General features: G+C 33.9%; 1 protein-coding gene across 1 annotated transcript; it reads right to left on the bottom strand.

Moving 5' to 3' along the window:
* Positions 1-5,701: 5,701 nt before the first annotated feature.
* On the bottom strand, positions 5,702-6,948 carry LOC134280460 (nucleolar protein 58-like). The gene is made up of 2 exons (XM_062762870.1): positions 6,798-6,948; positions 5,702-6,171 (listed from the first exon to the last, which is right to left on the bottom strand). Exons 1-2 carry the CDS (start codon positions 6,946-6,948, stop codon positions 5,702-5,704), a joined length of 621 nt encoding a protein of 206 aa, XP_062618854.1.
* Positions 6,949-12,614: the final 5,666 nt, after the last annotated feature.

The raw sequence follows: 12,614 nt of genomic DNA, 5'->3' as shown, positions 1-12,614 counted from the left end.
CGTCATAACGTTACGTCTAATTTTGAACTTTATTTTCTTAGGAATAAAAAGATAAACACATTATAAAAAATTTTAAAAACGCGTCAAATTGCCCGTTTTTTCGATAGTAAAAATTTACGTCATTTTCCAGTCTTCAGTTAGAAATTAAATGACGTCGTTGCCATTTTCGATGATAAACACTGTGTTTCATTCCGATGATTTGAACGAAAGAAATACCAGAAATGGAAAAAACGCCGCAACGAGCTGTTATGCATTTTTGTTACAAAACGGGGAATTCGCCATTAGAGACCGTTTCTTTGATGAATGAGACTTATAGTGAATAGAAGGTCAATAGGAGACTTGTTTATCGGTGGTTCCAGCGTTTTCGGGAGGGAGATGGATCATTAAATGATCAACAGAGGACAGGAAGACCGAAGGGTGGACGATCGGATGGAAATGTTCAACTTGTTTCTGACGTTGTGACGGCCTGTGACGATAAGAGCGATAAGCGAAACTTGACACCAAAAACCACCAAAAACCAAAGACATGGACACAGTGACATTACTTATGGATCAACCCTCGTACTATCAGTATTGTCAACATTTTTTCTATTCTGTAGGCGCTTGTGCAGATATGCAAAAGTCTTTCTTCGTAGCAATGAGACCTCATCAATTATGAGAATTTTCATATTTGCATTGGTATGTTGTAAGTAATGAAGGGTTTCCTCTTAAACTATAAAAGCCTTTGAGTGGAAGTTTTAATGCTGAATGCAATGTTGCACCTCCAATGTTGAAAGCTGCACATCCTGTCGGAGCTGTGAGTTGAATAGAAGGATGTTCTGGGTCTTGTCCTGGTGTCTGCAGGTTACGAAAAGTTTGATGGTACAAAGCTTTTATAAGTCTGCGTTTCCCAGTACCAGCACCTCCAGACAGGAAAATATAGAAAGGGTCAGGGGACATTCCCATTCTCAAACGAGTGCACCAATCAGTGATATGAATAAAGAGTTCCTTTTGTTCACTGTTAAGACTACACACAATTTCTTGAATTTGGTCATCTGATTATTCCTGAGGTCTGATTGTGGTAGAATTGAGGTACTTGAGTGTACTTGAACTCTGTGGTGATCTTCAGTATCTTCATTTTCATTTAAATCACGGTTTCTTGCATCCTCTGCTTGACACAGGATCCCTCAGGATCAAGAAGGTCCCATGCATTTTGAGGCATTCCACCTTCTCTATACTGTTCCATTGAACAAGTTACGATGTACAAATGCTTTTCTATTATACTTTTGTTTTTTGCAGAATAATTGGTTTCATGTCTTGGTAAGATTCCTCATACAATGCGTGACCTTGAAGTAGATCTTCTTCTTTTCTCCATAAAAAATAAAAGCAAGAGCTGATGATAAATTTTTCAAATCTTTGTTTTAGGATACACCACATGATATTGTTTGAACAGCTGGTGTGTTTCTTTTCTTCATTACAATATCTGTGTCATGTAGTACAATGGTTTTAGGAAGATGATCATGATAACTTTGGTTTTGAATTGGTGGTTCATCTAAAACATCGTTTTCATGATCTGATTTAGATGAAGAGGAACTTTGTTCATACAGGGATGCAAACTTCGATAGACACACGTTGGTAAAGTGAGTGGTGTATGGCCTTATTGCATACTTATCAACAATGCTTCTGCAATATATGTCTGTGGATTCATCCGCCAGGGTTTCTAATATATTTTTTGACTTGAGAATACTTATTCTGTTTTCTTTGAAGTCAGTTGGTATCCAGATAATTTTGATATTACACACTTATTTCTCTATTTGTCAAGAAAAATGTCCTATATGTTTTAGCCATGATTTAACGTCGGAACTTCTCAGAGGCTGCATTTTTGAGCATTTGTGACATCTCTTTCTCATCTTTTGTGACGTATGCCACAATGTAGGCAACACAGGAGTATGATCACATACATACTGGAAATACCTATTGGCTTCCCAGTATTTTAATATATATTGGATTATCATGCTACTCTAAATCTTTACCACTTTCTGCTGGTGTTCTTTTCAAACAACAGTTCTCGATTTGGATACAGCCAAGGCTTTGTGGTATATGTCTGATGGCAACCTACACTTCTGAAGTAGGTCTTTGACACTGGTGTCAAAATCATCAGCAGATATTAAATGGTTGAACTGTTGACAAAATTATTTTGCTTCAGTTCTGTGTTACGTCTGTTGCAGCAGTTGGTAATTTATTTTATTTATTAATTTCAATTCTTTTTTATTTTAGCAAATGATACTTTTGAATAAAAATGTTAACCTATTTAGATAACATTTATGTATCTATTTACATGTAAATACACTTTTTATTCTAGCTGTTGAAAGTACACCTACCTTACATTTAAGTTTACAAACTTATTTCAGATAAGAATTGATTTCAAAGAATTATATAAAATAGTTTTAAAAGATTTTTTTTTAAATCGCATATGAGATACACTAATTAATGTACACTGTAAACTGATAATTGCTACCTTTTGAATAGCTAGAGTGTCACCAAAGTGCCCCAAAAGTTAAATTACTTCATGACTTCAATAGTTACATAAAAAGTGGAACTTCATTAGATACATGTGTTTAAAACTGACAATTCAGAACAAAACTTTCTTTGATTGTAATAGCTTAACTGACATTGTAATCATACTTGAAAAAACTTGAAATTAAATTTGAATTATCATGCCAAAAGTTTTGAAAGGGTGCATGTTGCCAATAGGATGGAGAAACACTCGAATCTGTTGTAAAAATTGAAAAGCCTGATCTTTAACTAAAATGTCTCTAACATTGTTGGGATCTTTTAATTGACCAGCTGTTATGTCCTGTCTGCGTGCCTTTCTCACAGCAATTGAAATAGCATCATCTACTTGCTTTTTCTCAGTGGCATACAAGGCATAGAATAAGTAAGACATGTTTGTTACAAATCTTGTGTCAACATTGGTAAGTCTTTGAGTAAAATATTTCTTTATTGATATTTTACAGTTTGATTTCTTGGATAACTCTTTTATGTCTGAAAATGTTCCTTTTCCATATGGAAAACAAACAGGAAAAGCTAGTGCTTCATAAATTTCATCCGCAAAAACATTGCGGGGAATTTCTCCTTCTCCAGGGGCGATATTGTAAGATTCCACACCAGTATGAACAATATTGGATGGATGTAGACACGTATCAAACTGAAGCCCCTGGACTTGAGTTTCTACAGAATCATCATTCTAGTTATTACTTTCTTCTTCAGTGATATCAATATTGTCTGAATCTATTTCTTATTTACCTCAACATTCTCTTCGATTTTAAGCTATGCCATAAATCTTCATCTTCCTCTTGACAGTTTGTTTCCCAGTTTGCATTTATTTGAACATGGTAAAGCACAGGTAACAGCTTATGCGATCATGCGTCCGGCGTCCGTCCGTCTGTCCGTCTGTCTGTAAACAATTTTTCAAAATGCTACTCCTTCTACAGTTTTGGTCTGATTTCAATATAACTTAGCACACAAGTAGACTACACTAAGATACATAATTCTGTGTATCGGTTTTTGATTTCGATGAACGATGTTGCCGTTTACTACTACGTAACCAAATAGAAATTTCTGTGAAATTCTTTCAAAATGCTACTCCTCCTACAGTTTTGGTCTGATTTCAGTATAACTTGGCACACAAGTAGAATACACTAAGATACATTAATTCTGTGTATCGGTTTTTGATTTCGATGAACGGTGTTGCCGTGGTTACTAAAAATAGAAATTTCTGTAAATTCTTTCAAAATGCTACTCCTCCTACAGTTTTGGTCTGATTTCAATATAACTTGGCACACAAGTACTTGCTTACACTAAGATACATAATTCTGTGTATCGGTTTTTGATTTCGATGAACGGTGTTGCCGTGGTTACTAAAAATAGAAATTTCTGTGAAATTCTTTCAAAATGCTACTCCTCCTACAGTTTTGGTCTGATTTCAGTATAACTTGGCACACAAGTAGAATACCCTAAGATACATAATTCTGTGTATCGGTTTTTGATTTCGATGAATGGTGTTGCCGTGGTTACTAGAACAATAGAAATTTCTGTGATATTCTTTCAAAATGCTACTCCTCCTACAGTTTTGGTCTGATTTCAGTATAACTTGGCACACAAGTAGAATACACTTATTTATAATTCTGTGTATCGGTTTTTGATTTCGATGAACGGTGTTGCCGTGGTTACTAAAAATAGAAATTTCTGTGAAATTCTTATGCGAAATGCTACTCCTCCTACAGTTTTGGTCTGATTTCAGTATAATTTGGCACACAATGCTATACACTAAGATACATAAATCTGTATTTCAATATAACTATCGGTTTTTGGTTTTTGATTTCGATGAACGATGTTGCCGTGGTTACTAAAAATAGAAATATCTGTAAAATTGTTTCAAAATGCTACTCCTCCTACAGTTTTGGTCTGATTTCAATATAACTTGGCACACAAGTAGAATACACTAAGATACATAATTCTGTGTATCAAATTTTAATTTTGATGAACTGTGTTGCCGTGGTTACTAAAAATTGAAATGTCTGTAAAATTGTTTCAAAATGCTACTCCTCCTACAGTTTTGGTCTGATTTCAATATAACTTGGCACACAGGTAGACTACACTAAGAACATAAAGAGACTTTATCATTAGTTTTGGTCTGATTTCGGTATATTGGCACATTATAATAGTTTCTGTGTATTGCTGCTTAATTTCGACTGAATGGTGTTCCGTTTGCTATAAGTTCAAACCAGTAGAGCTTCAGTCTCGACAGAGACTTCTGGTTTCTTCTTAGCCATGATAGACCCTGGTATACAGAGTATGGACGTATATTCTGGTGAATGTGATGTCCCTTGTAATTAATTTTTCTTTTTAGTTCAAGAGGAATTATTCCCCCTTGTGAGGGTGTCCTTGGCAAAACAGATGTTACTTTCTTTAAATTGATTGGTACATTTACTAAATTTCCTTTGAATCCTTTTTGGCCTCCACGCGGTAGGTTAAGTAATTTTTAGAAGAGAATGCGTAGCTAAGTTTACTCTCAATATAACTTGGCACACAAGATATTGTTACACTAAAAGATACATTTCTGGTATGACATCTAATTGGAAGCCATGTGCAGTTGCAAGTGGTGGAAGTTTGTTTGATTTTAAAATAGAGCTGCATGATTTACAGATGTATTCTTCACCATCAAATGATTTGCAACCAGTGAATGCTTGTGCTATGATTTCAGAATTTGTGTTCTTGAATTTTTTTTGTTTAGCTTGAATAACAGTGCTTTTAAACCAAGTGCGGTTGCAGCCATGTACAATATATGCTGGAAATTCCTTTTTTGATTTGAGAAATGCATCCATTTCGGAATATTTCTTTTTTTTTTTTTTTTTTGTTGTCTTCTGATTGTTTCTGCAGCTCTATTTTGTATAATGTCCTCAGGTTTTCTCTGCTTTCTGCAAAGTCTTTTTCTTTCCTTATCTTGCCTTTTATCAGATGAAACTGTTTCCACACCTCTTGTTTCTCTTGCAGTTTTCTTTCTTTCTTTATCTTTTATTTGGTCAGATATAATGGATTCTTCATCTCTTCCTGTTCTTGCGGTTTTCTTTCTTTCTTTAACTCTTTTTTGATCAGATATAATGGATTCTTCATCTCTTCCTGCTCTTGCAGTTTTCTTTCTTTCTTTATCTTTTTTTTGATCATTTTGTATAATGGATCCTCTTCATCTCTTCCAGTTCTTGCAATTTCCTTTCTTTCTTTATCTCTTTTTTTATCAGATGAAAACGTTTCCCTATCTCTTCTTGCTTTTGCAGTTTTCTTTCTTTCCTTATTTGATATAATGGATTCTTTATCTCTTCCTTCTCTTGCAATCTTCTTTCTTTTCCTATCTTTTTTTGATTAGATATAATGGATTCTTCACCATGTCTAGCTCTTGCAGTTTTCTTTCTTTCTTTGTCTTTTATTTTCTCGTTCTCCACACTTTCAATGTGTCTTGCATCTCTGCGTCTCTTTTTTACCTGTTTATTTTGTTCTCTATCTTGCGAAATGGTTTCACTACTTGTTCTTTTCCTTAATTCTCTTTTTCTTTCTCTATCCTTTGCCCTTTCGAACTCAATGACTTCTTCATTCTGACTTCTTATTCTTCTTGCAGTTTTCTTTCTTTCCTTATCTGTTTTTATTTTTAAAATGGTAGCATCTTAATTGTGAATTTTTCTTTTCTTTATGACTTCGGCAGAACTTTTATTTTGTTGTTAATTTTTTTGCTGCTTAGCTTGGAATTGAAGGTAATTTCTTCATCCTTCTTAAAGGATGAGATGCATTCTGTTCCTGGAAAATCTTTAGTTTTAAAAGAAAGAAATTGTGAATTTATAAAGTTCTTTTTTGGAAACTTCATTTTGTTGAAAATTTTTTTACTGTGGAAAAATTTTTCATCATACTCTTGTAACAAAATCAGTTGTAGTTCAAGTCTTTGGTATTCTGAAAATTCTGACTGTGATGTTGTGTCTTTATTATTATTTCATCATATGGTAGGGCTGAATTCTGTTAAAGGAAGAATGATGATGAAAAGGAGAAAAAAACAAATTCATAAAAGTGAGATAAATGAAAATTTACATCTTTATATGTGTTACTAAAATTTTCACATTTTTAAAATATCAGAGTACATCCAGCAGTTAATAAAGTAGTAATTTTTTTCTTTTAAAGACAAGGAATGCATTTGGTCTTTTGTTTTGGCTGTTTCCAAATCCAATGATTTCAAGTTTAATTTTGTTTTCTCTTCAAGAACTTTCAGTTTACGCCGAACTCGTTCTAGTGTTGTAATAGCCTGATCTTTAGCACCTTTAGTGATGTCATACATGGCAGCTTTGATTTCTGTTTCAATTTCTGTGATTGTTTCAGTAATCAAGATTCGACAGTCAATTATCATTTTCTTTCCTAGAGATGCCATGATTTCTTTCAAAATAAAGGAAAACATAGGTAATGAAATGCTCATCTCGGCGAAATGGTGTCTTTAACTGAGACAAAGATCCACTAAATTAATACTCTAGTTCTGAAAATGTAGGTCAGATCCAGCATCCGAAGCAAGTCCAGTACTGTGCATCATAATATGTATCATCCATGCAAGTTTGGTCAACATAGGACTTACAGTTATTTGGAAATTTGGAAAATGTAGGTTAGATCCAGCACCTAAAGCAAACCTGGTAGTATTCATCCTTAGATGTATCATCCATGCAAGTTTGGTTTACATAGGGCTAGTTACTTGGAAATGAGACCTGCAACAAAAACTTTAATCTGCACGAAAAATTTTAACCTATTCTGAAAGCATAAATTGCTTTATATATTGCAGCTGAAATTGCATCAACTGAAACCTTCACTTTCTATTGTACCATTGGACATGCTGGCGGAAATATCTGTTCGATGATATTAAATGTTAATTTGTTAAAAAAGTAATGTATTGACGAACTTTATTACAAATTGGCGTGGTCTTATACTAAGGATTGAAGCTGTAATAGAAAAGAAAAACTTATACATCTAATAAAAAAAATACTAGTACACAACTGGCATCTACATGATAATGATGGTGACAATTGTCAGTTGAAAACAATTTCTGAAATTAAAAAATATGGTATAGACAGTTGTACAAGGCCAGTTACATTCCTGAAATATTAAATGTATTTTTAGTGCACATGTTTAAAGTTCTAAATACTTAGTATTCAGTAGAGATTAGAATTCAAACTGAGTTAATTTATTGTAGACGTACTTTTTTCCACGGTGTCATAATTCCGCGGAATCTCTATTTCCGTTTAATCCGCGGGTAGAAAAGTACGCGGGTTTTCTAGACTGTCACTATATGCCTTACATTTATATTAAGTACGCTTCAACAAATTTTCGCGGATTATTTGTGTCCGCATGTATAGCGTAAATATAATACCACGCGGAAAACAGTACTTCTACAGTATATTAATAGGTTTAGAGCAATTTTGAAGGTGTGTTGATGCAATTTTATCACATAGTGTTAAAAGAATATGACTATAATAGCCATTTTATATTAAACGATAAAAAAAAAAATAAATAAAAATACATGCACAATAATAAAGCAGCTTCTTATTTTGGTACATGTAAGAGAACTGGAAATAAAGCATGATATTAATAAAAAATCATGACCTTTCAGCCAGACCCATTGTTGTGAATACATGTGTTTATAATTGAGTGATCAAATGGTAATAATGATTAATGAGTGAATTATGACTGAGTGATATATGAATGAAATTGCAGACACTCTCTGATATATAGTGCAGTCTTTGAAGCAGTGTGGATTAAGCATTATGTTTTCTACAAGCAAAATTTGGGCTACACAATCAATGGCCGTTACCAGTGCTACCATGAGGAGGATCTACATTCTACAACTAGCCCATCTATTGTACAATGCAGACAGGTCATGCAGATTCACATCTTACAGTAGGGAGTTGAAATCACTGATATTCAAATCAGTAAATTTTGTGATAAAATGTGATAGGAAAAAATGCTTTTTGCATAAAAATTATCATCAAATTTAAAGATCTTGAAAAGGATTTGTTTTAATTACATGTAGTGTAAGATGTAATATCCTGTAAAGTAGACAGGTGTGGAATTCGTGCATATTTAAATAAAGAGATAAATATACACATGCTTTCCCATCTACTTAGCACCAGCATAATTAAAACATATAAAAGGCACACTAAAATATACAAGTAAAAGATTAATAGATCACGTTCTAAAATAAAATCTGTTGAGACTTCTTCTATGTCATCTTTGTTATAATACAAAAATGGCACGAAAATCACGATTACTCCTTATCCGCTCAAAATCACGAATGTTGCATATCCTCTATAAAAATTGTTGCATATCCTCTATCAAAATATAGAAGGAAAATCACAAATGTTCTGTAACTTAAGTCAGTTGGTAAAGTTTGAGGCTGACTGGAATTAAGGGAAGAAATTTATGCACCAAACAAAGATTTTAAACAGAGAGGCTAATTCTGACCTCGACCTAGAAACTTCCACCAAGGTCGCTGCATATTCATTGACCAGTGGCACTCAGTGAGTGAAGTATGAGCCAGACTAGGCCAAGGAGAGAGAAGATAATTTTTCATGTAATTCTGCTATGACCTTGACGTTTGATTTAGAAACATGGTTCAAGGTCACTGCACATCGGTTACCCAAAGGCACTGTGTGGGTGAAGTATGAGCCAGATTGGGCCAAGGAGAGAGAAGATATGCTCCGGACAAGAGATTTCGGACGGACGAACGGACAGACAGCTGGACGGACGGACGGACTGATCACCGCCAAGCGGGGCCCTAATAAATATGACATCTAGCGAGCAAACTGTACGTATGATTCAATAAACCATGAATCCTACATCAAAGGTACGAGAATTGTGCAATGCATAGTCTCTGGGTTCTGGGTTTATGCTCCTTTGACCTGTTGACATCATTCAAAAATACATTCAATTTTGAAACTTAATTAATCCGACCATCTAGCAGGTTGGTTGCCTTTACATAGTATCTACGTTTACGGTGAAGCTATAGGCTCCAGGGGTGGGGGGTGGGGGTTAAGACAAGTGGTCACTGGTACACTTTTGATAATAAAACACATCATATACTAGTCACTAATTTGATAAACTTTCTCAGAATCCTGTAGTCATTACCGAAACACATTGAATATTTCTCCCAATGTATAGTCAAAAGCGAAGAAATACTGAAGATTTTTCTGCTGGAAGATAATTTAAAAATCTTAAATAATGACATTATTTCGAAAAATACCTGTATTTGATTTATCTTCTGTCAAACATAAAGCTTTTCTCAAATCCTGTAGAAGATAAATCAAAATATTTCAATGCAATGTTCTAATTTATATGACCTACATGTATAGTCAAAAGTTTTTGGCATAAAAGAAATACTGGCATTCAATTGTCTTTGGAAGATAATTTAAAATATCTTTCAATACAATGTTCTGAAGTATTTTCCAACATAGTTAATTCACTTAAGTTTTAATAATAATTTATATAACAGCTAGAAAAACAAGTTTATCTTGTGGGAAGTCAACATTACCGCTACATAATTGCAAAAAATTTCAACTCATAACAGGTCAGTCATTACCGCTACATTTTATCAATAGCACCATTACCGAAAACAACCCATTGCCGCTAGAAATATTGATTTGTCAGCCAGCGATTGTAAGGAATGTACAAGTTCCAGAGAAATATAATTCACTTTCTGTGTAGTGAAGTACATTCTAATAAAAATGTGTATACATGTATAATTACGAGTTCTATGAAATTTTATTGTAAATTTTACATGGAGTATCGAAACAAATATTGCCTTGAAAATGATGCATTGAAAAAAAAGGGGGGGGGGGGAGTTTCTTTGGGTTGAAGTCCTTCTCAGCTAAAGTTTTGCCCCTGGAAAAACTGGTATACACCTAGGAAATGTTTAAACTCGCTACGGAGAAATAATTTGCATCAAGATAATTTGTTTTTTTAATGTCAAAATAGATTCAGAGAGAAAAGAGATTTAAAGTTAATGTCGATTCTTAGTTTTTGTTTGTTCCAAAAAAATTTTGTACGTCAAATAATGACATTGATTCATGTGTTTTAGATTTATTAACTCCAAAAAACAAACATAATCAAGCAGGATCTCTCCCAATAGTTTCAAACCATTTGTAAAATATATGCATTGAAAGCTGCTGTTCATGATATTGTAAAGTCATAAAAACAAGATTTGAAGTCCTGGTCTCAGCTCAAGGGAAGGTCACAAGAAGAGGCGTCAAAAGGTAGAGTGTTTTCTCATTTGCGAGTGTACTCAGGTAACTTCTGCAGCGGACATTGAAAAACAGAAAAGGTTTAGACAGTATGGTTAACCTACACAGTCATGAAACTATAGCGGCGACGGCACCTGGTGATCATATAATGTCGTTTTTATTTTGGATCAAAATTTGAGGAAATAATGAACGTTGGACTAGTGTAATAATTTCAACATTTCTTTATTTTTTGTTCTTTTAAGTTTTAAAAATTGTGTTGTTGGACAACATTTACTGTAGTGAAATTCCTTTGATCTTAATATTTATATAATCAGCTAAATACGTATAAAAATAGTCTTAGCAATCAAAAGTTATCCCCATGTCCAGTCAATTTTTGTTTCAAACATTGAGAAGATCTAAGATCTGACTCAGCAGATCTATAGGAAAGTATTATAAGAACTTTGTTTGGCTCATTCAAGTCCCGGTGTTCAGTTGTGGAGATGCCGTCACAAGAAGAGGACGTCTCATTAGTAAAGATTTGTGTTTTCTCAGTTTGCGGTGTCTCAAACTTCTGCAGACGAAAAGTTGAGTAACATAGATCCTTACGGGTTAATTCAAGAGTAAATGACTATTATATAGACGGGTGTACGTTTAAAACCCAGTGTTCACTACAGGTCTGGGAGCTATAGTGCTCAAACAGAGTGTCAGACCAGGGGCTTAGTCGTTGGACTAGGAGATAACAAACTAAGGAAAATTATAAATAGACGATAAGTTTAAATCATTGTGTTGTTGATTATTATTGATTGTGTTTTGTTTGTTCTTATATTTAATGCAATCAGCTAAATACGTATAACGTAAGGAAAATTCTTTATCAAAACTTCATCCGTGGTCGAACCCACAAAACACATTACAAATTTTTGGTGGCAGCGGTGGGATAAATTGATCTAAAACCCACTTTTGATTTTTATAATAAGAACAATTATTTGTGAAAGAACTTTGTTTGAGAAAATTAAGTTTAGGTCTTAAACCATGGATGATGTTGATAAAGAAATAAGTTATCTTGAAGAGAAAATTAAAGAGTTCTCGAAGGAGAGTATGCGTTTCAGAGAAAAAGAAAGACAGAAAAGTCTAATGAACCAGGCATGTACATTCGTGGAACCATCAATGATGTGTCTGCCATGATATTAGTTGATACTGGTGCTACGGTTACACTTATTTCACGTAAGGTTTTCGATGCAATCCGCTTGAAGCATAAAGTACAAAAAAATGATACGAGCCAAAAGATTTGATCAGCTTCAGGCACTCCTCTTAATATACATGGAAAAGCCATTGTGAGGCTTAAATTCGGCAAGAAAATTATATTACAAACAGTAATAGTTGCCGACATGACTGTTGATGCAGTTTTAGGCTTAGACTGCTTGAAAGCCAATAGAGGTGTTATAGATTTATGCAATAAAAGTCTTAATCTAATACCACGATTTTTGAAACCCTCACCAATTCAGGGTTGCAAGGTGTCATTCAACTCTTGGATACCTTAAGGATGAAGTAAAATTAAAGAAAAACAATGACATTGCCATCGAAAACAGAAGTGGTAACAATAGTCAAAAGTAATTTGTAACGCTCCTGATAATTGAGAGTTTAATTTAGAAAATTATCACTGGGGTAGTTGAACCATCAACAACTTTACATCCGACAGAGGAAAAGTATTCGGACGAACTTTGGAAAAATCAGAACAAATTTTAAACGTCCCATTAAGGCTGTTTAAAGCATCCATCAGAAAGTAATGTTACAATACAGTTTGTTCGAGAACGACATCTTGTTTTGGAGAGGCAATCGC

The sequence above is a fragment of the Saccostrea cucullata genome, unplaced genomic scaffold (genome assembly GCF_032062105.1).
Source record: "Saccostrea cucullata isolate Sc308-1 unplaced genomic scaffold, CSIRO_AGI_Scuc_v1 ctg19194, whole genome shotgun sequence".
Lineage (NCBI taxonomy): Eukaryota > Metazoa > Mollusca > Bivalvia > Ostreida > Ostreidae > Saccostrea > Saccostrea cuccullata.
This window is presented reverse-complemented; position numbering and strand designations above follow the sequence as displayed.